At 43.8% G+C, this 23,552-nt stretch overlaps 1 protein-coding gene across 13 annotated transcripts in view; it reads left to right on the forward strand.

The window, feature by feature from the left end:
• Positions 1–23,552, forward strand: part of AGAP1 (ArfGAP with GTPase domain, ankyrin repeat and PH domain 1) — a 301,042-nt gene that overhangs the window by 97,200 nt on the left and 180,290 nt on the right. For 7 of the 13 annotated variants that reach the window (XM_023930576.2, XM_086898932.1, XM_086898928.1 and 4 more), the window contains exons 3-5: positions 1,931–2,018; positions 16,401–16,486; positions 20,139–20,280. In XM_023930576.2, the coding sequence (XP_023786344.1) occupies positions 1,931–2,018; positions 16,401–16,486; positions 20,139–20,280 (316 nt within the window). Of the gene's footprint in view, positions 1–1,930; positions 2,019–2,689; positions 2,702–16,400; positions 16,487–20,138; positions 20,281–23,552 lie in introns of all 13 variants that reach the window. The other 6 variants (XM_023930573.2, XM_086898926.1, XM_086898927.1 and 3 more) reach the window with 1 other exon arrangement.

The raw sequence follows: 23,552 nt of genomic DNA on the forward strand, positions 1-23,552 counted from the left end.
ATGCAAAGTGTAGTCAGGCTCCTCTCAGGGACAGCTTTAAAATGCCGAGTGCCATCAATACAGTTTATTATTTTTCCCAACAGGCTTTAGGAGGAGTGGGCAAAGTGGCTTGGGTTTGTTTTACAGCATGTCTGGCACATGGAAATAAATGATTCAGTGTTGCATAAGTCATAACTGAAAAGAGCAGTGAGTTGTAGCTGAATTTTCTCCTCCCTGAACTGGGTTAGGGTGGTATTTTTGTTCCCTAACATGCTTGTCATAACTTGGTGCATTTCAGACATATCCATAAATAAATGGAGATGACTCGGATTGTTTGTGTATGAAACAGGGGAGAGAGGAATATGACTGCTGTGAAAACAGGCTGGCATTTTTGTCATACTGTGGGGGATCAGCCTTAAAGCAAATATTAGTGATGATTAAGAGAGAAACTGTATCGGAACTCCGATTTTTATTTTTTTTCACCAGTGTAGAATTTATTTCTCCTACTTTGTAAGAATGTGTCAGAGAACCTGAAGTGCTGTCAAATGGTGTAACCTGGTATGACCTTTGGGATATTAAAAAAATTAAAGTATGTGTTCTTGAATCATTTGATGTCTTTCAAATATTGGGGGTCTCTGGATAGAAAAAGCCATCCAAGCCATGAGATGTTGCCTCTGATTGGACCCCCAGGTTGATGCTTTTCTCTTGTCCCTGGAAATTACAGTTTTGGCATGAGTGTAATAGAAGATAACATTAATTTCCATCCACACAAGGCTAATCACTTGTAAGTGAAGGTTTCACTGGAAAACTGTGTCTTGGCCAAATGTCTAGACCATTACAGTTCAGCTTTCACACACTAAGTTAACTCTTTTTGATGGTGGTGAATCCTGAACAGGGGGGATTTTGTATATTGTTGTAGGCAAAAAAAAGAGTGGGAAGGAACTTGACTGGGCAGCTTTGTAAGGAAGGGGAGGTGGTGTTGGTTTGGTGACAAGAAGAGGTGCCAAGGCTGAAATGTTTACTCACAGGGTTCCCTCAGGTCTCAATGGTTTTGTGCTGTGAGTGAGAGTAGGCAAATGTATTGCAGTACATGGGCATATAATGGAGAGAAAATTCATTAATTTGAGAGGTTGCTTCATGTTCTGGGGGTAAGGGACATGTTAGAGATGTCATTTTCTTCCTGTGACTCATCCCAGCACCGTTCCCTCCCCTGCTGCCCACGCTGTGGGATCAGTCCAAGGCAGGGGGGAATTTGGGGTGCCAGCACACGTGGCTGGCTCCTGTCTGATAAGGAGGGCAGTTCCTTGCCAATTAGGATTAAGAAGATGGGGTAGAGAATGTGCAGTGATGTGCAGCTCGTTGCTGCTGCCTCGGTCCATTTGGCAATCTTGAGCAGATCAGCAGAGTTCATCTTCTCTCCAGGGACCTTCTGTTCTGAACCTCTGGTGAGGGTCAAGTAAACAGGAGAGAACAGAGCAGGCTGGGCTTGTTTCAAAGGGGGAAAGAATTTTCCATCACCTCCCACCCCCAAGAAGGGAGCACAATGTCCTCAGCTCTGTGTTCCCCTTTACAGCCACAAACCCCAAATACACTCAAGGCTTTTGAGTACCTCCAGGAAGAAAAACCCCTGTGGGGCTGGGCTGAAATACTTCCCTGTGAGTGTGGGGAGGCCCTGGGACAGGGTGCCCCATCCCTGGAAGTGTCCAAGGCCAGGTTGAGTGAGGCTTGGAGCACCCTGGGGTAGTGGAAGGTGGTGGAACAAGATGATCTCGAAGGTCCTTTCCACCCCAAACTGCTCAGCCATTTATTTTATCTCTTGGCACGTTTTGCACCATGTCTGTTGTTCGGGATGTTACTTCTGTGTGAAGATTTTGCTTGAATGCATTTCTTTTTACAGGGATTAATTGCAGTTGAATTTTTTGTTCCTCCTCATTTTTATTTTTATTTCCAGGGGATTGTGGGTAACCTGGCAAGTGGGAAGTCAGCGCTGGTGCACCGGTACCTGACCGGCACCTATGTCCAGGAGGAGTCACCCGAAGGTATGTGCATACACAAATCCCACTCTTCTTTTCCCCTCCCAAAACTACATCCTTACTCATTTTTGATCATGCAGAAATGAATTAAAAAAAAAAATAAAAAAATAAATCCATGCACTACTTCAAAATTCATGGAGATTTTTGCTTTAACATTCTCCAGACCGAGTATGTGGGATGAGTATGATTGTAGATTTTCCATAATTGCTTAGCATCCTTTAACTCCTTTGGCCCACAGTGTGTGTCCATATGGGAATTAGTCCTGCTGCAGAGGAGTTGACTGCTCTCAGTAGTGCTGCTTTGGGCTGTTGAAAGCCACAATTACTGTCTGTAGTGGTGGGTTTCTGTACTATCAGGATGTTGAGAGAATAAAAATCTTCACCAGCCTGAACTTAAAGGTGTAACTTTGCTTATTGTTTAATGTATTAAATATTTGGTCTTTTTTAAAAAAAATGTTTTTATGGCATAGAAAAATAGTTTTTATGCTGTAGTGTTTAACAGTAATCCAAGTTTATAGCTTGAAATCAAAAATATCACCTTATCAAGGTTTAACTTACAGTAAATACTTTTTTGATTATTTTTCTTTATCTGTTCTCCTTATGAACTTTTAAATCCAACTCTGAGACACTGAATTTCTGGTTCCTTCTTTTCCTTACTGGCTGTTCCCTTCTTTGCAGATATGGATGCAGGTAACTATACATTGTCTTCATGGCAGCTCTAGTTTTGAAGAGACAGATGGTGGTTTCTGTACTAGAGCGTTTTTTCCCCTTGTTTTGTGTATCATTTTGAGTTGTTTCCTTTTTATTTCAAGTCTTTAGTACATCTCACTGTTTTTGTCTCTTGCTGTAGTTGTCTCTTCAGCAGTAGTTTGTAGTTTCATGCATCTCTGATAACATTTGTTTCTAATTAACTCTTACCACAGGAAGCTGGTTTAGCTTGGTAGTTGACATTTTAACAGCCTGGAATTGTAGTTAAAATGGGAGGAGAGGGGAAGGGAGGGATGGACAAGGCTTTTCCTGTGCAATTGCACTAACACTGAGGTCTTGCAGTTTGTGGGTTTGCCCTAAATATTTTTGCTGGTTTGTAGCTAGAACTGACAATAATAATTGGTGGTAGCAATTGAGCCTCTGCACAGAGGTGTGTGTGGATCCATGCCTCTGGATGCTGACAGTGAGAAATGGAGGGTGTTGTGTCACTGAGTGCAGCAAATTTTCTGCAAAAATCACTATCCTGACAGATCTTCATAGACAGCCTCACTTCATGAACAGAGGATATTTGGCTGTTGTTTTTTTCCCTTGGAAGATTCAAATCTACTGACTGCTGACAGGGCTAACCCTCCTCTCCTCCTAAAGGATGAATATTTTAGGTGATGCTCCTTGAGAGTGTTGCCATCTGTCCCCTTTGTCTTGAAGGATTTTTATTTACAGTGCTTGAGTGACGTTGTGACTGTTTTTCCTGAAAGGATTAGATGACAAAAGCAGTGTCAAATCATTTCTCTGCACATAAGTGTGGCTGACAAGCCTCACTAATGACACTGTTGCATTTCATTAACAAGAGGAAAACTGGAATAATTAAGAGCTCTGATTTGCTTTGTGAGGGATAAGGTCAAGGTTTCCAATCAAGTCAGCATTAAAGGAAATTCAAACCATATAAATTATCCTCAGTAAACATGTAGTGGTGATTTGGTAGTGTTTTACTTCTGTCAGAGAATCACAGACCCAGAGAATGGTTTGGGTTAAAGGGCCTTTAAAGCTCACCCAATTCCATCCTCTGCCACGGGCAGGGACATTTTCCACCATCCCAGGTCACTCCAAGCCTGGTCCAACCTGGTCTTGAGCACTTTTACATCCTTCAAACAAGCCCCTAGAAAAGAAAGTATAATCCTTCACGTTGGAGACCTTTGTGGATCCTCCCCTCTTCCTTTTCTGAGGGGCTGTGAATGTGCCAGGCTGTTAAATTGGATAAAGAAGAGGATGTGTATCGGATGTTAAGATGTCAGCTGCTTGATCAGTTTAGAAAAACCTGAGTTTACTGGTTTGGAATGGCTTTCTAACATCTAAATTTATCAGGCATCATAAAATCAGTGCTTAATGGGTGAAGTGATGGATATTTGCCTCACGTGAAAGTGGTGATTTAGGGCCAGGGACTGCTATTTCTGCTCGCCTTTCCTTTCTAAATTGCTACAATTACCACGAAACCTGCCCTGCATCAGACAAGTGCCACATCTCCTGTAGGCCTTGAAGGCTTCAGCATTCCAGTAAATGAATTTTAACTATGTAAAAATGGTTTCAAATTTCCTTCAGCTCTCTAAGTGACTGATTTCTCTTGCGGCCCATCACCACCTCCCCACCACGAGGAGGAATCCTAGGCTTCACAGTGGAGTTTTCTCTCACTGCCTGCCCCAGTTTTTATTTCTGTTCAGAACTTTTCAATCCCTCATGTGTTTGTAACTTGCAAACCTTTGTTTTCTCAAAGAACAAGTTTTTATTAGGAAGAAAAACGGCCTTGAGACTCTTCCTCTGCGTATTTGCCATACACTTAGCTGTGCTGCTGACACATTTTAAATCAGATGTAAGAAAAGCAGCAACGTGTTACCCTGTTGTAAAAGGGGAATTTCAGTAGTCTGGGACTGTCAGTTTTTTTCTGTGATGATACAAGGAGGAATTGATGGGAAATAAGGAATCCTAGGGATTTGTGATCTTCTAAGGACTTTCTAAGTGACTGGAAGAAAAACCTACGACTTCTGGGTGCTTCACCCACTGGAACAATAATTAAGGTGTGGGAAATGTTGTGGCTTTTTTTTTCCCCACCCCATTAAAAATTTAATTCTGCCTGTAGGAGCAAACAGAAATGTGTGGTGGATGTGGAATTTGAGACTGAATTCTTTGCAGACCGAGGTGAACTGAAGTTTACAGGAGTAGTGGGTGTCAGGAGGATTCTGTTACTTGTTTGGGTTTTGTTTCCAAAAAGCCACAGAGGTGTGAAACATGACATAAAGGCTTTTCCACATCTCTGGCATGTCTGTCAATATTTTAAGTCATGTCGTGATTATTTCAGTACTTTGTTTTCTAGTGAGTCTAATAAAAAAAAAAGACAAATTATGGTCCAGGGGGTCTTCGTTGGGGTGACAAAAAAGTTATTTTCTTCTCTGTGTACTTTGGGATATATTTAAGAGTTATTTATTCATTTCATGTGGAGTAATTATTTTTAGTGTTTTAAAAAGCATAAAAGCCATCCACCATCCTGAGTTGAGACAGCAAGTAGCTGTTGCAGTCACTGGAGGTTCCACCTCTCGTAGTGGAGAAACTTGCAGTAAAAATGAGATTTTCCCCCAGTAAAAGGTACAGAATAAAGCCTTTAATGTGTTTTTTCAGAAAGCTGTGATCATTTGCTCTCTTTCCAAATTTGACCTAAAAATATTTTTATACTAGTGCAGCCTTCACCACCTTTTTTCAGTACCTCAGTGAGCAGTGTATCACTTGAATGTCAGGAATGGTCATAAAACAGCAGGAATGGTCATGTTTAATGTTAAAATATTAAATGAAGTGTCACACTCAGCCTGCCCTTTGAAGCATATCATGGAAGTATCATAAAAATAAGTTGCCAGCCTGTAAGAAAAACATGCACTCATGAACTTGAAGCCTTTTCCAACCTGAAGGGTTCTGATTCTGTGTAGAAATTACATCTTGAGGGATGAGTGTCCATGTTTTTCCATTTATCTCGAGTAACTATTTTTGTCTGATGCTTTCTCAGCAAAGGGTAATTATGCAAGGAGGATTGAGGAAGAGTGCTTTAAAATTTCAGCTGCTTTTGTTCACATCCTCTTAAGAGATTTTCTCCTGGTCACAGGCCCTTACACAATATGTATGCAGAAAGTTCAGGAATAATCTGTTAACTGGGCTGAACTTCCAGGTGTCTTCATTCAGGTCTGATCCTGGGCTGAATCCAAGAGTGTGGACCTGGTTCACCTGGGAAAAAAAGCCAAAGAGATTAAAAAAGACTCCCTATCCCTGGAAGTGTTCAAGGCCAGGCTTGGAGCAACCTGGGATATAATGGAAGATGTCCCTGCCCATGGCAGGGGGTGGAATGGGATGGGCTTTAAAGGACCTTCCAACCCAAGCCACTCTGGGATCCTTCTTTGCTTGCATCTGGTTGTGCTGAGAGATTTAATGTTGGGGTGGGGTCACAGGTTGTGTTTTGGGTTGAATAGGACATGGGAGCTGCAGCAGAACTGGACAATTGTTCCCCTCTGTAGCACTGAGGTTCTTGTCCCCTTCTCCACATGATTCATGCAGTTCTGCCTGCTGTGAACAATTAGGTTCCTGAGGCTGCCAATCTCTTTACAGAAGCCACTTGCTATTTTTATCTAGTTAATATATTTTCAAACATGTAGGAAGGCCATATTTACTAAACACCCAAATTTGATCTTTGATGAAGAAAAGGAGGATGTGTCCCAGACTAATGTGTGTGCTCTGTTCTTGGCGAGCAGCTGGCTGAAATGTAAATGAAGAGCAGATCAATGTGTCCTGTGAGGATGTACTTGGGTGCTTTCCTCAGAAGCACTCATGCCTTTTTGTTCAGGATTTTTTGGAATTCCAAAAAAATCACCTTCGTACATGTAAAAATTTACACAGGGCTTACAGGGAGGTTTTTCAAGAACCCCAACATGAGTTCAAAAAAGCCACATTTACCTTAAAGTTGTATTTTGTGGTTCTTGGGCTGCAAAACCCCAGGAAGCTGAAATTTTCTGTGTTGGTTTCAAATCCTTGGTGCAGTTTTCACAAGCTCTCTCAGCACTTTGGGGCAGATGAAGGTTTTTTTGGCCTGTAAACCCACAGGCAGATGCTGTCCCATGTTCAGAAGATAGTGATGACTTGGGACATGTGTTTCAAAATTACCTCTTTTCAGTTCTTTGTCTTTTTGCTCTAATAGTACTGGCTGATTATTTTTATTTGGCATTTCACGCTGACACCCAGATATAAAACAACACTTGTCTCTTTTTTGATCCTTTTAAAGCACTGCTTTAAAAGTGGGTTCTCTTGGGCTTTTGGAACCTTTCAGGCTCAACATAAAAGAAGGTGTTTATGTATTCTGCCCTCTCCCCTCTGGAGCCCTTCCCTCTCCCTGCCCTCCCGGGACTGCCTGTGTGGGTTAGAGAGTCCTTTGAAAACCTCTCTGTTCCAGCTGTCGGGCTGGGGGCTGTTTAAAGTGTCACACAAATAAGGAGCTCTGTTAATTAAAGGAAAAACCTCAAGTATTTGCTCTTTAGGAGGTGCTGGGGAAGCAGATTGCCAGAAAACACTTCCCTTTTAGGTTGTGTACCTTGAGGGTCCTTAAGGTGTTCTCTTTAACAGTTTGCACCTTGAATGCCCAGAGATTTGGGAAATAATGTCTGTAGCATTTGTGTCCTCCTCATAACAGGCTCCTCTGAAGGTTCTGTCTCAGGGAAAAACTGTAAAGCAGGTTTAAAACTTCTGTTACAACTTTAGGCTCTGAACAGGAATAAAAGTGACTTCTCCCAAGTAGCGAGTGATGCTACAAGAGGAAATGGCCTCAAGTTGTGCCCAGGGGAGGCACATATTTAAGGTATTAAGGAAAAATTTTTCACCAGACGGCTTGTTGAGCATTGGAGCTGGCAGTTCAGGGCAGTGGTGGGATCACTGTCCCTGGAGGTGTTCAGAAAAACGTGTGGATGTGGCACTTGGGGCCAGGGGTTAGTGGTGGCCCTGGCAGTGCTGGGTGAGGGGTCAGACTTGGTGATGTGAGAGGGCTTTTCCAGCCAAAATTCTGGGATTCCACAGCTTCAAGTCTCCAGTGCCCCTTGCTTGCTGCTGCTGCTGCTTTTGGAGCCAGTTTGGAGTGGCTCCTGCTGGACCTGCCTTTTGCTTTATTTCTGAAAAACTACTTGTGGATGTATTTCTAAATCACATCCCACTGTTTCACTCTTGATCTCAAAGTCAGATTTTAATGTTTTTCTCTGAATTTGTTCCTTGTTCAGCTTAGATTTGATTTCTTATTGTGAGCTTTTTTTTTCCCCTTCCACTGAATCTGTTGTTGTTTTGGGAAGTTGTATCAGAAAGCATTTTATTCACAATATTTTGAATTCTCAACAGACCCCTTGATTTGCTGCCACAGCAGGCTGTCACCAGGAGTTTGTACCCATTTTAGGGAGGGCAAATTATGGTGTAATCACTGCAAAGTCCAGTTTTAACTTCAGGGTTGCTATTTGTGATGTAAAACTGTAATTAAAGGACAGGTATTAGAGAAGCTGGCTAGGTATAAAAAGCAAAGGGATGTTTGAAAAGGCAAGAGGGGTAAGAAAAGGCCTGAGATCTGTGCATCAGTGCTTCTAGGAGGTAATTTTTGGGCTCATCTTTGTGGGCTGTTCAGGATTTGTTAGTGTGCCCTAAGATTTTGCAATTATGTTGGAAGCTTGTGAGGTCAAGCAGAAATTTTGAGCAGATGAATTTTGTGTTAGATTGAAAGCTGGGTTGTCTGGAAGATGGAATGCCTGAGAAGCCAACTTAGAAGTTTTATTTTAAATCATGGGGCTGACTTTGTAAGGATCTTTGTTTGGAAAGTGATATCTTGGGCTGTAAATGTTTAAAACTGGAAAAGACTGGTGGTGGAAAAAGGTAGGAGTGTGCTAAAGTGGTATCACATCCTGCCTGAAGGAGCTGACGTGCTGAAGTTTTTCTGTCTCTGCTTTGATAAAAATAAGCTTTTAAAATTAGACTTGTGTGTATACAATTAGTGGGTGTGAGGTGTAAGCAGCCCTCTGCACCTGCTGTCAGTAAAATAAACCAAGAAAAGGAAAAAAAAAAAAAAGATGCAAAGTGAGCTGTTAGTAGAAATGGGAGCAGTGATTGAACTGTAGGTCCTGGTCAGCTTGTGGCTGCAAGAGGCTCCTGATACTGGGGAGGTTGGGTGGGTGTGAGGGCTCTGTGTGAGGCACAGGAGGAAGGTTCCCTACAGCTTCATGGGGGTTTTTTTTTCCTCCCCTTCAATCCATCATAAATGCTTCTGAACTAGGAGAACATACAACGTATTCAGCTTTTACTTACACAATTTTTGTGTATTGATGTGCAGTGGGTGTCTGATAAAGATATGTTCCTGCTTCATGTTGGACTAAGGGGTGTCTGAACCCAAGGTTTATCCCTGGAATTGGGGTGTAGAGCTTTGTATGTCTGCTCCCACTTGATATTCTTCCTTATTTCCCTGGACCATAATAATTAATAACTGGAAAGATGGAAAAAATATTTCCATTTTATTTCTTAGTAAGACTTCACCTCTCTTCTGCCTTCCTAGTGTGTTCTCCTAAATAACCAGGGTTCACATGCTTATTTTTTGACTGGGTATTTTCTAGGCAGATTTTGGTCCTTATCTGCCTTGGGATTCTCTATCCAGATCAGCACAGGCTGAGGCTGGCATGGTGACATGGGCTAGGATGAGCTGTCCCCCTCTCTGTACTCTGCAGGAATTCCCAGCTGCTTTTCTCTCTTGTGCCAGAGGTTTTTGCCATTGTCTCCCATCTTTCCACAGCTGGTTTGTCCCTACTTTTGTCCTGGTGATGCTGCTTTTATTTTTCCCCTCTATTTCTTGAACTCATTATGGTCTTGTTGAAGTACAATCCAATTTTCTACTATAATTACAGTCCCTCCTGCTTCATTATCTAGAAACTAAATAGCCTGTTACTTCCATCTTCTGGGTTGTTAATAAACTGGGTGCAGGAGAGTTGAAACTGCTGCAGAAACTTGGATTAGTATCGTGCTGCTTCTTTCAGATGAGTCATTTGATGGGGACAGAGTGTGCTTTACATTTATATCTGCACTCACATTACAGTGATTTTTTAAAGACTGGCCCTCTCTAACTGGCTTAGCAAAGCCTACCCTGGCTGTCAGGAGCTTTGCAGTGAGAGTAGAATCTGCACTGCTCTGCTCCTGAGTCCTGTCTCTGGGTAATGAGGGAAACTTAATTGCTCAGAGGCCATCTCTGGTTTGTTCCCATTTATCTTGGTGGTTTAATCAATCACCTTCCCCTCCTTCTGTTTGAGATAAAGCATTAGATCTAGCTCAGCCTGTTTATCTTGGAATCCCAGCATGGCTGGACTTGGGAGGGACCTTAAAACTCATTTCATCCCACCCCCTGCCATGGGCAGGGACAGCTTCCACCATCCCAGGCTGCCCCAAGCCCTGTCCAGCCTGGCCTTGGGCACTTCCAGGGATCCAGGGGCAGCCACAGCTTCTCTGGGCACCCTGTGCCAGGGCCTCAGCACCCTCACAGTTTCTTCCCACTGTCCCATCCAACCCCGGAGATTCTGTGCAGCTTGAGGTAATTTTTAAATATTTTTGAAGTGCACAATTTGTTTCCTGAATGCTTAAAACCTGAAAATTTCATTCATACATTCCCTTCAAATCACTTCCAGGTTTAGGGATCCCATTGCATCTGCCCTTCTGGAGAGGCACTGCAAATACATCAGTGAATGCATCTCAGAAATAAGTTGTTGAATGCTACTAAAATTCCAGCAGTGAATCCTCTTTCCATGGAGTTGCAAGGTCATATATTAGTGCTTCCTTGCTAGTTTTTAGGTAAAGATCAGATTATGGGGTGCAATATTGCATTTATACGTGATACCTGTTTGGGGTATCCTGCTTTAATTGGGTATGTCTTGATAGTTCTGGGAGACCTCTCCACTTATTTCCTGAAATGCATCTTAAATCTGTTGAGAGAAGCAGGTGGTGGGGGTTGAAAAGCTCAGTCTAGACTGCCTTTGTTGGCTTTTGGGGTTTGTTTCACCCAGGTGGTCTGTTGGGAAGGTGGGCCAGGGCTCCTTTTGCAGCTTTAGTCTCGTGTGGCAACGATGGTTCCTTGGTCCTTTGGTCCTCGACCCAGCTCAGCCATTCGTGGTTTCTCAATTGTTGTTTAGCAGCGTGCTTGCATTCAGGAAATACCCAAAATCACACAACCATGGAATATCCTGAGCTGTGGAAAGTCACTGACCCAGCAAAGACACACCTGTAACTTTTTTCACTGTTTTGTGCTGCACTTCTTGAAATGGATTTCTTGGTCTCTTCTGAGCTGAACTCCTTTGAGATCCTCCCTCACGGGGAGCTCCGTTTATCTCAGTCCTCCAGGTCAGGAAGAAAACTCCAGAGCTCGTTAGGATCTTGTTTCTTGTGTTTATTAGGATGTTATCAAAGACTTGGCAGGTCTCTCCAGACTTTCTGCACAAGTTCAAATCATTATCACCCGGCACACTTTGGTTTTGATGGCACAAAATGGCCTTCAACCACGTGGCTGTTTCATCTTTATGACCATTTTTACCCAATTAACAATAGACATGGGTATTGTTTTTATATATTAGCAAATTAGTTTTCTGTATCTACATATGTGACTAAAACTGCGACTAGCTTTCAACCAATTGCTCTTTGTGCTCTTATAAACTGCAGAATCATGGAGAAGGAAGAAGGAGAGTTAAGAACTACACCTTTTTTTCTTCTATCTTTACTCCATGTATTAAACACTTTAAAAATCTATATTTTTCACTTCAGTGACATACTAAACATTCTACTACTTTCTACTTAATTTTTTATAAATCCTGGGATATTTGGCAGTTTTTCTGTCAGTGGCAGACAAGATGAACACCTTTTTGGAGAATAGGACAAACAGAGAAATGTTTCTCTGTTTGTGGATTCCTACAACACCAACAATCCCACCCTGTGCATCTCTGAGAGCATTGTCCAAATGCTCCCGGAGCTTTGGCAGGATTTGAGGCCATGACTATTCCCTGAGGAGCCTGGGTGGTGCCCCAGCACCCTCTGAGGGGAAAGAATCTTTTCCTTTTATTTTTGTTTTGTGGAAATGCTGTGGAACGTGAAAAACATTTTAAAATTAGTTTATTTAAATAAAAAATGTGAGTAGCAAACCAGAAGACCACTATTGGGCCATCTGTTTGAACGGAGAATTTTTGAACGTGTTTCCCTGAAGAGGAGCCAGGTTCTTGGCACTATTTTCTATCTTCTGAGGGGAAAAAAAAGGGAGAGAATGTGCATGTGTGAGACAACTGGCTGCTGTTGTCAAAATGCACTTGTCACTGGGAATATAAAATACAGGCTTTTAGAGCTGCCTCAGTCCTACCTTCTGTCTTGCCGTGCCACAGAAGACGTTCAGCTGCTGCCTGCGCTTGTCGTGTGGCCAGCCCCCCGAATTTATCCTTCTCATATGGCTAAATAACTTCATCCCCGTGGCAATTTGCTTGAATAAAGAGCCTGGTGAGCGCAGTGGAGCCTGGGGATAGAGCAAGAAAATCAGCGGCTGCTCCGGTGAGCAATTACGCGGTGGAACAGCTCTTGGCGAGAGGAGGGGGTGGCCATGCTGTCAGAGCCTGGATTAAAGCCTTCATCCCCGGAATTCCCCATGTAATATCCAGCTTTTGTAACAGAGAGCACCACTGATTACAAATGTGTGCAGTGTTTAAAATTAATACCGATTTTTGCTGGTTAATTTCTGCGCCGCCGCTGATTCTGCGCGTTCGCCTACAGAGCGTCGTGCATGAAAATGAGATCAGGAAGCTGTTGTTGATCCTCCCAATTCCAATTTGTGCCGGGTCTTCAGCCAGGGCTGTAAATTTATTTAGCACAGAATTTATTTAGCTTTATGTTGATCAAAGCTGTGTGTTTATGTGTGGGGCATTTTATAGCAGGAGTGTGGGCAGATGCACCTGAGAGAGCAGGGTGGTTTGTGGGCTGCTTCATGAGTCCCTCCCACCCTGTGCAGGGTGGGTTTGGGCACAGGAGCAGCATTTGTCACCTGTAAAAATGGTGTGCTCATCTGAAAATGAGCCTGTGTGAATGGATACTGTTCCAGCCCTGGAAAACTGGGAATAACTGCCTTGGAGTACCTGTGGTGCCCCGTCCTTTGGCCGCCAGTCGTCCCCTCCCCATGGCCTCCCCTGGCAGGTACAGCTGGGAGCTGAGAAGCTCCCTCATTAAAAAGCTGCATGTGTCATAATCCTGAAGGGACCAGAGCAAAGCCAGCCACCTCCCCTGGGAGAGGGGATGTGGGTTTTGAGCTCGTTCTTTACATTAAAAAGGTCATTTCTTTGTTCTCAGTACCGTTGGTTTAGACAGTAATTCCTGGCTCCATCACATACGCAGATATTTAGGGAAATCGAGGGGGTGTTTTGTAGCCCTGGGAGAGTGTTTGGTTTACTCATGGGTTGCTGTAGTCCAATATTTGAACTGGCTGATCTCTCTGATTCCTCTTTGCCTGTGGTACTTTACAAACTCCTAGATGTAATTTTAAAAAATAATGAACGTGCTGCTGTCCAGGCTGAACCGTCCCAAAATCGCTGTCCTTGCCCAAACTGCTCATGGGTCTCATCAAGGCTCATCAAATCAAAGACAGAAGCAATTTATTGTTTGCTTTCATCCTACAACCACAGATACTTGCAGGGCCTTTATATTATTCACTGTTAATGCTTTTGTTTGTGTAAATTCTTGATATTGAGGTAGGTTTTCTTAATCTCTCTCCTGTGCAGCACCTAATTTTGTGGTGTGCTCATGGTAAGGGCTCCTTAATGGTGCAGAAACACAAATTATTAAGGATGAATCCTGCTGTGAGCTGTGATTTGCATAAAATAATTTTTACTCGAGGGATGAGCGTGAGTTTGCTGTTCCATTTCTGAGCCTTCAGATTTGTTTTGAAATATTTAGTACAGCTTGGAAATGCAGGGCATTCTTTGAAACAGTTTGGTTGGAGCAGTGTTAAAATTCAAACTATTTGTCATGAAATACTTAAATCCAAACAAAAATCAAGGCTTGTGAGGATGTGCCTATTCCAGCTAATGAGCACATCCTGCTTTTAAGGGTGAAGAAGCCACTTGAGCAGATTTGAGCTGACTGTGCCTGTTGGCTGCAGCAGGGTGATAGCCTTCAGTGAAGTGGGACAGCCCATCTGGATCTGAATTTAATACTGGAATTAACAATAATTGCACTCAGCTCCACGCCCAGTGTTTTTTGGGAAGGCAAGGAGCAGGTCCCCAAGGTGATAATTTAGTGTGGATTCATGAAGGAAAAGAGTTGCTGGCTGACTTAGGCTGTATTTATTAAATTTAGTGCCCTTTTCCAAGCTGCCCTCAACAGTCAAATCCTGAAGAGTAAATCTCTTAGGGCTCACGTTTGTGAGCTGGGTATGTACACTCAAACACTTTTTATTTTTCAATTCTCAACTTATTTTTTTTATTCCACCCTGTCTGTACCTTCTTTGTGCCTCTGAGGAGTGTTTTGAAGGTACAGTGAGACTGGCAGGGCATCCTGTTGACCATGGGAATAATGAGTTGGCTCCTAAACACGTTGTGTGTGTGGTATTTTATAATTAGCTGGGGGAACTTGCAGTGTTTTTTTAAAAAAAAAAAGAAATAGGAAATGGCAATTAGGCAGAACTTTCCCTCTCTGATCACTCATATACTGCATTTCCACTGTTGCTTACAGCTTTAAAACCCCTCTCTGGAGGGCTCTATATGAAGTAATTCATCTTAGTTAACACTTCATTGGGAAGCGCGTGCAATTAATCGACAATGTATGGAAATAATGGCCTGATTAATAGAAATCCAGTTCCTGAGAGCTGAGACTGGTTTCCTTTACAAGTCTTACACTTGTTTGGGATTGTTCTTTTCAGGTTCAGTAATGATATATATTTATCTGCCACTTGATCTGCAGAGGCAGGATTGAAATCCACTTTGTGAGCGAGATAATGAAAATCCATACGTAGCTCTTCTGCTCCTTCCGTGCCATTAAACAACCAGAAATGTGATAGTCTTAATTGTTGCATGTTTAATACTGCTAATAGGATATGTTTATAAAGAAAATATTAAAAAAAACGCCAACAAAAAACCCCAGTGCGAACCCACAAAACCTCCCATTCTTACATCTTTTATTAAACACAGAATGTGTTTAAACATGCTTTAATGTTGCACAGAGCTGAGCTGGGGAGTAATCCTGGTTTTAAAGCTGCTGTTGTGGCTGGGCTGGGGGGGAATGCTGGGTCTAAGCCAGTGTGGGGTTCCCTTAAGGCAGCAATTTTTGTGTGGATTGTTGCATTTTGAGGATCGACATTAGCCTGACTGGTTTGCTTGGGGAGCTCGTTTGGAGAGCAGGTTGGAGCTGTTGGCTCTCAGCCCATGTTTCAATGCATTGGTTTTGGTAGAATGACAAGTTTGGAAGCTGAGAAATAGGGTTCAAATCAGAGCTAATCCCAGTTTAAGAAATAGGGGTGAAGAGTGAAGTTTAGGGTGTGTTAAGGGATGTGTTTTATCTCAGTGCGGGAAGCTCAGCTGTGAGGGTGGGTGGTGCTAAGCTGGAGGCCTTGGGGGCTTTGAGGCTTAGGTGGGGAGATGAGAGTGGGTTTGCTCCAGCAGAGGAGCCTAAATGCTTCCCCAGTGCTTAGGCCAAGCTCGCTAATCCTGGCTTAGGCTCCGTCACACCAGAAGCCCTAAATGGGATTTGTCATTTGAGAAAGGCAGCAGAGTGCCTGAAATACACAGTTAGCCCCAATAGAAGCAATCCCAACCGTGCCCTGGGGTGGTGGCTGAGTCCCTGGGAGCCAGGGGACAGGAGGTGACAGAGCAGCTGCTCCAGCTGCTGGGGTTGGAGCCTCTTTGGTGGTCACAGGCACCCCTGTTCTGCATTCCCTGCAAATACAGGGTCAGGAATAGGATGTGGTTGGAGGCTATGACTCCAGTCTCTTTATCCAGGTGTCCAGAGCAGGTCTGGGATTCATCCCCAGTCAGCAGCACAGGGCTCTCTGTTAGTTTAGCACATCTCTCCAGAGGTAGCACCATTGTAGCTTTTTTGTCTAACATGTGTCTGGTATCTTCCCCTAACTGTGGTGTGTGAGTGTAGAACTCTCATTCCCATAACATCCCACCTGTGCTCTGAGAACTGGGCTTCCCTTGAGGAAATGCTGATTGATACAAGAAGCTGATTTTGGTGATGAGACACGATGTCGTTTGTGTGCAACTTTGCCTTTCTTAGAGACATTTCTCTCTCTCACAGTTATTTAAATTAGGTGATACATACAGGGTTTTAACTGTATGTATCAACCCAAGGACACCTAAAGTGGGCTGTAGTGCAATTGCTGGCTTTTTCCCACATTATCCTTATTCTTTATACATATATATATATATATTTGTATATATATATGTGGCAGGTACATGCCTTAACTTGAAGTACAAAATAATAACTTTAAGTAATTCCCATGTGTGCACATATCAGTTACATTCCAGTCGCTGGTTAATTTGCAAAAGATCTTTTTTTTCCACAAGCGAAGCCTTTTTCTGTTGAGTGTTTTGCACCTTTGCTGTCTGTAATGAGCTGCTTTGTGTGGCAGGTGGGAGATTCAAGAAGGAGATAGTGGTTGATGGACAAAGCTACCTGCTGCTGATCAGAGATGAAGGAGGCCCTCCGGAGGCACAGGTGAGCCCAAAGCTTCGCTTTCCTGGTTTTTCAAAAGTTCCTTTGAAAGAACTGCCTCTGCTTTGTTCTGTCCTGGGTTCTTCTCATCCTCCAGCTCATTCCAGCATCACCCTCAGGTGAAAAAAGATTTTGTCCAGCAAATGGTTGGGGTTTCAGTTATGAGGGATGGATGAGTGTGGGTAGCAAATATTTGGGATTCTGACTGAGACCGTGCAAGTAAGATTATACATTTATACATTCATATATATATTTATTCCTGAATTCCCAAGCAATGTGCTTCCCCTGGTGACACATCAGGATCTCATAGAATCCCAGGATGATTTTGGTGGAGAGGGACCTTAAAGCTTGTCTCACTCCCACCCCCTGCCATGGGCTGGGACAGCTTCCACTATCCCAGGCTGCCCCAAGCCCTGTCCAGCCTGGCCTTGGACACTTCCAGGGATCCAGGGGCAGCCACAGCTTCTCTGGGCACCCTGTGCCAGGGCCTGCCCACCCTCACAGGGAGGAATTCCTTCCCACTATCCCATGTAACCCTGCTCTGTGGCAGTGGGAAGCCATTCCCTGTGTCCTGTCCTGCTCCAGGCCATTGTCCCAAGTCTCTCTCCAGCTCTCTTGAAGCCCCTCTGGAAGAGGCTCTGTTCTCCAGGTTGGAACCCCCCAGCTCTCCCAGCCTGTCCAAGCCATTGGCTGTGAAGGCACTTGAAGGTTTGTGTGCTTGACCCTTACTCTGTTTTGAGTAAGATTTTGCTCATGTGCTGCTTGAATCACCTCAGACCCAGCTCAGACCCTTTCTGCAGGCACCATCTTTGTCTTGGGCATCCTCTTCCTTCTCTACCTCTCCTCACCTGGGCACTGGCAGGATTTCCTGAGTGTTGGCTGCTGCTGTCCATGCTTTGTTCAGGTCTTGCAGGAGGGATCAGCTTCCAAACAAGCAATAATTTAGCATCAGGAACTGCGCTGTCGCCAAACAGCTGAGGGGGAGCAGTGCCAGCAGCAGCAGCTTGGGTCTCAATGCACTACTATAGCTCCAGGAGGGTGAGAGCGTGGGGGAAGGTGCCAGGACAAAGGGGAAGAGAAAGGACGTGGAGGAAATGGAGGCTGAGAGAGACATCCTGGAAGGAAGTCACAGGACAAAATAAAACGTTGGCACATCTGCAGCCGTGTCAGCAGGAGCAACAAGGAGAGCTCTGTCTGGGGCTGGGAGGGATTTGGCTGAAGCATTCCCCTGCTTTCCAGCCTCTGATGCTTAGAGAACATTCACTCATCTAAAAATGTCAGGAGTGGAGGTGTAAAGGTACATGCAGCAATCTGAGATGGTTTTGTGCTGAAGAACTGGGTTTGCAGAGCTCACAGGATGAACAGCACAGGGTGTGCTCCTGGTATGTGCCAGGTAAATTTGGGGCTTTGATTGCTGCTGCCCAGTGGGAGGTGTCCCTGCCCATGGCAGGGGGTTGGAATGAGATGAGCTTTAAGGTTCCTTCCAACCCAGACTATTCTGAGATTCTGTGATGTGTTCTCCATCCTTAGGATTTGCTGAAGAGGTTTGAGGTGTCAGTGTTACCTCACCTTTCCCATAAATTCCCTTTGGATTTTTGGGTGTAATTTCAAGTTATATGTCTATTAAAAAATGTTTAATCAGTTGATTAATTCCTGCAGTGCTTGTGGGTTCATGAATAATTGGGATTGAATTCCAACTGCAGTAATAAGGAGCTGACACCTGGAGTTCCTGACACTGGGTCATGGCTATTCCCCAGGTTACTGTCCCATTATTTGTCGCAGAACTGGAGAAAAAGGAAACTTTCCTGAAGACTCTTTTTGTGGGTCTGTGGTCTCTCCTTTCTTTGCCTAAGATAAAACGGTTCAAAGATGAAAACAATTCAATTTCCTATTGTAAAACCAAATTAACCTAGTGACTGACGGACCTAGGGTGACTTTATGATGCTTGTATCCCCAGTCCTCCCAAAGTTGCCCTAAACCAAGACACTGACCTACACTGAGCTGCTGCATGCAACTTTTTTAATTTAAAACTTTTTTTATAATTTGGTTTTGGGCTCGCCTTGAACTGACAGCTCTGCTCACTCACATTAATAAATAAGTCTGAGAATGGATTTTTATACCAGCACCTGATTTATTCTTGTTTCAAGCTATTCCCTGCACATTACTCTGGATGAGACATTCAAGGGTTCCAGACCTTGTGTTTCCTGAAATTCCTTTGGTTTTCCGTACCACAGGTCTGATATCCACAAAGATTAAGCTGTATTTCAATGTGAAAAGAGAAATAAGGAATTGCTGGAATGTTCTGTCTGCAGGAACTGCACTGTGTAAATCTGTGGAGTGTTTTAAAATGATCTTTATTAGAAGGCTGCTCTACAACTGCTCAAACATTCAGCAGGTTTAGAGAGACTGTTGGCTTCCAAATGGATGCCTTAAGGACATTGCAGTTGGTGGGAAGAGTCCTTGGCAGGATGCTGTTGAGTCCAGTCAACAAAAACCATTTTATAATGAGATGCAAGCCCACAACTCCCAAATAATGCTGCTGTCTCCAGTTCCTCTGGTTGCATCTTGTGGTTTGAACAGTTTAACAATGTGGTGGTTGACCTTATTCTGGCAGTGACTGTGCTATGTGTTAACGAGTCCTGTCCTTCCCCTATAGAAGTTTGTCCTCCTGATTCAAAACCTCAAAACAATTTTTTGTCTATTTTTGCACCATAACAGCCCAGGCAGTGCTTGGTTTCAATACAATTGTCATGAATATGTAGAGCCTTTCCCCAGTGAACCTCCCTGTTCAGTGTGTCCCCTGGCACATAGTAGTAATAATATAACAAAGAGCATGAAAATCCCCTGGCTGAAGCTTGTTTCCATTGCTCTAAATCTGGGTAGGAATGGAGTCACTTAGGGAAAAATAAAGGCAGCGAGGTAAGCTGGAGTTTTTTTTCTTGACATCCTGTTCATGTTCACCGTTAAGTTAAATGTCTTTAAATAATCTTAATTCACTTGTGAGCTCAAAGCTTCTCACTTTGCATGGTCACTGAGGAGCACCTTGGCTTGTCCTGTGCACCTGCATGTCTCTCAGCAGGTTCCTGATGCCAAGAGAGAGCAGTTTGCTCTTCCACTGAAAGCAGAACGAGGCACTTGGCGCTGTTGGCTCAGCTGAGAGTGTCTGTATGGTGAAGAATTGGAAGTCTCAAATTAATGCTTTTGGGCGTGGATTAAGATGTGAGAATTCCTATCAATGCCTGTCATGGCATTGCCAGCAACATCAGCATGTGTGCATGCAAATCACAGCATGGGGACTCGGCACTGCAGATGAGTGCTGCTCATTTCAAATGCACAGATCCAGCAATCTTGGCCTGCTGTGTTTTCTGGGAGTCAAACCCAGTGTGCACTGACTGGGCTGGTGCTCACACATCCCAGTCACAAAGAGATGCTCTTGTGGGGAAATGCCTTGTGTATCCCAGAGCCCCGTGGCTTGCAGGGTGATGAGATTCATCATCTTAGCAGTTTATCCATCCCCCTATTGAGGCCTGGATTGTTTGTGAGTTTTTCTGGTGTGTGTTTCCCTTGCAGGAAGGTAAGAATGTTTCTTTCTTGGTTTTCCTTCTTCCCTTTGCTGCTCTTCTTACAGTTGGCCTTTTCCATTTTTATCCTGCAGTTTGCCATGTGGGTGGATGCTGTTATCTTTGTGTTCAGCTTGGAGGATGAAGTCAGCTTCCAGACTGTTTACCACTACTACAGCCGTATGGCCAACTATCGCAACACTAGTGAAATCCCCATGGTCCTGGTGGGCACCCAGGGTAAGTGCAGCCCTCATTTCCAGCTGGCCTTTTCAGACCATATTGACACTTCCAAGCTGGCCAAGCCATGTCCTGTCTTTTCCCCTTTGCTACAGGGCTGTGGCATTGCAAGGAGGAGATTTGGGGTGAGAGAAAAATGTCCTGGCAGCTCTCTTGGAGAGGGAGTGTAGGACTTCCAGCACTGAAGAAAGAGGGGAAGTTTAGGTTAGATATGTAGAAGAAATAAGAATTTACCCTGTGAGGGTGGTGAGGCCCTGCAGAGGTTGCCCAGAGAAGCTGAGTCTGCCTCTGGATCTCTGGATGTGTCCAAGGCCAGGTTGGATGGGACTTGGAGCAACCTGGGATAGTGGAAGGTGCAGGGAGTGCAACACAATGAGCTTTAAGGCTCCTTCCAACTCAGACCATTCCAGGATTTTATGACTTGCAAGGAAATTTTAAATAATACTTTCACTGTGTGCTGGTTGTGGTGGTTTTCTTGCTCAGCATGGAGATGCCCTCATTGAATTTGGGCAGGTAAATCAGTTGTGTAGGGAAATTCTGCAGCCAGTTTCCATGTGCATGGCAGTGTGGAAGGGTTCAACTCCCTGGCATTGCTGAGAGGCAGAAGGATGAGGGGTGGAAAACCTCCAGCAGCATGGTAGGAAGCAGAAATGAACCCTGGCCTCAGGCTGTGCCTCTGGGAACCTCTGTAAATCAAGTAGAAAGGTAGCTTTTTGTCACCTGAACCAACCTCTCTTCCCCCCAGTTTTTCCTTCTGAAATAGCAGCTGTCCTGAAGGGAAATACGGCAAGGGAAAGGTACCCAAAATATTTCAGTTTCTTTGGCATTTGAGTGGTCTTTTGAATATTCTCTTCCTTGTGCCAGGATATCCCAGTAACATTTCACCAGTTTCCCATACTGTGATTGGTTTTCTGCATTGGTAGAGTTGAGGCTGTTCTGTTCCTGACCATACAGAACATGGAATCATTAAGGTTAGAAAAAACCCTTTAAAATTATCAAATCCAACTGTTCCCTCAGCACTGCCAATGCCAGCACTAAACCATGTCCAGAGGTGCCACATCCACACAACTTTTACACTCTTCCAGGGATGGTGGCTCCAGCACTGCCCTGGGCAGCTCTGCCAGGGCTGGACAACCCTTTGGGCACAATTTGAGGTAATTTCTCCTCATCCTGTCCCTTGTTCCTTGGGTACAGAGCCCACCTGGCTGCATCCTCCTGCCAGGGAGTTGTGCAGAAAGCAGAAGGTCCCCTGAGCCTCCTTTTCTCCAGGCTGAGCCCTTCCCAGCTTCTCCTCACTCCTTTTAACATCTCTTTCTAAGACTATCACCTGTTAGAATCAGAACACAGGTGTTTTGAATTTCTTGGTTCAGTTTTGGGCATCCTCCTTTTTAGTGTGTCCCAGTGGTTTTGGTGGTGGTGGTGAAGATTTTTGGGGTTTTTTCAGCCACGTGGTCAGGGAGCAGTTGGCCTTCCCCTGCCTCCTGCCAAGGGATGACAGCACAGAGGGGATGTGTGGGCAGCAGGGAAGGAGGAATCACTGCCCAGCTGGAGGGAGGAAACAGATGATGAGAAGGAAAAGGGGAAGTAGGAACAGAAAAAGTCTTAGGACAGCAGAAACTCCACCAAAAAGCAGAAAGGAGCTTGTTTGAAGGGCCACGTTTTGGGCTTGAAGCTGGAGTTAAAAAGATGAAGGGGAAACATTTCTTCAACATTTTATTTTCTTTGTGCCCTTCTGACACTGGGGTATGGTTTTCTATCTCCTTCCTGTTACTTCCAGAAAAAGAAAAGTTCATTTTCTGTTGCAGCACTGATGCAAAGCTGATCTTTTGAAAAGATGGAAATAATGCTAATTCTAGGAATAAACATCAGAAAAAAACACAGCTTTTTGTCTGTGTTTGATAGTGAAATAAAATATATGAAATATGTAATACACTTTATATGTTAAAATACATATTTGAAATATACCTTTTATATCACAGAATCACAGAATGGCTTGGGAGGGAGGGCACCTTAAAGCACACCTAATTCCAGCTGTGTCATGGGCACAGACACCTTCCAGGAGCCCAGGATGCTCCAAGCCCTGTCCAACCTGGACTTGGTTTGTGTTCCTGAAATGAGATGTGAAATGAAATCTTTCCCAAAATATTAACACTGGCTCAGTGCTTCCAGTTGTCCTCCCATGACTTCCAAAGCCAACTCGGTGCCCCAGCCTGAGCCACTTTGGAACAAGGAGGTGAATTTTGGGAAGCTGTGGTGTTCTGGAGCTGAGCCCTACCAGTTCCTATCTGGTTAAATGTTATCAGCGCCCTCTGCTGATAAAAAAAATAAGCTCCTACTTTTTCTAATTTCTGCTTTATTTTTGTTAATTGGATCTGATGAGAAGATAATGACAACATCAGCTGAGGTCTGGTCCTGTCATGCCCGGGGCAGAGCCTCAAATACAGCATTGCAAGAGGCTTTGATTCCATGTTTAGGTTCAGGTGATGTTTTTTTTTCCAAAGAACAAATCTGTTTTGCTGCTGTGGCTGGTTGCATATTTTAAGGAAGATTTTCTGGGAAGCTTTAAATGCTGAAATTAACATCCCAATTCTGGGATGTTGTAGGATCCCAGAACTGTTTGGGCTGAAATGGACCTTGAAGATCATCCAGTGCCACCACCTGCCATGGACAGGGACACCTTCCACTCACTATCCCAGTTTGCTCTGAGGCCCATCCAACCTGGCCTGGAACACTTGCAGGCACAGGGTGGAAGAGTAACACAGTACTTCTGGGGGAAAAAACTTCCATTTCAAGATCTGTTAATAAGATTATCACTTCAAATAGTATCACCTTTGTATACAGAGTCCATCACTATGATGGAGTATGATGGAGTAGCAAGAAAGAAGCTTCTCCTTTGTCTATTCTGGTGTAAGGGTTTTTTTCAGCTCCTCTGGATAAGCACTAGAAACTGAAATTTCTGATTTTCAGCTTTCATGAAAAGAAGCTGTTGGAGAGAATTCTCAGGTATGACTGTTTGGAAAAATACAATTTTGATCAGCTTTGCAGTATGTTCCCACAACATCTCCAGGTGCCCTTCACAGCAGAGTTTGAGAAAGTAATTTACAATTAAGTTCAATTTCTTGAAAATACGTCATGTTTAATATTTCACATAAAATAACCCTAAAAACTATTCAGCATGTTTGTACTAATCACCCACTTGTTTCCCTAGATATATTCTACATCAGAGCTCGTGTGATTGTGTATTTTTTTTATTTTTTGGTGCAACAACTGGG

Source organism: Cyanistes caeruleus, chromosome 7, assembly GCF_971803275.1.
Source record: "Cyanistes caeruleus chromosome 7, bCyaCae1.hap1.1, whole genome shotgun sequence".
Taxonomy (NCBI): Eukaryota; Metazoa; Chordata; class Aves; order Passeriformes; family Paridae; genus Cyanistes; species Cyanistes caeruleus.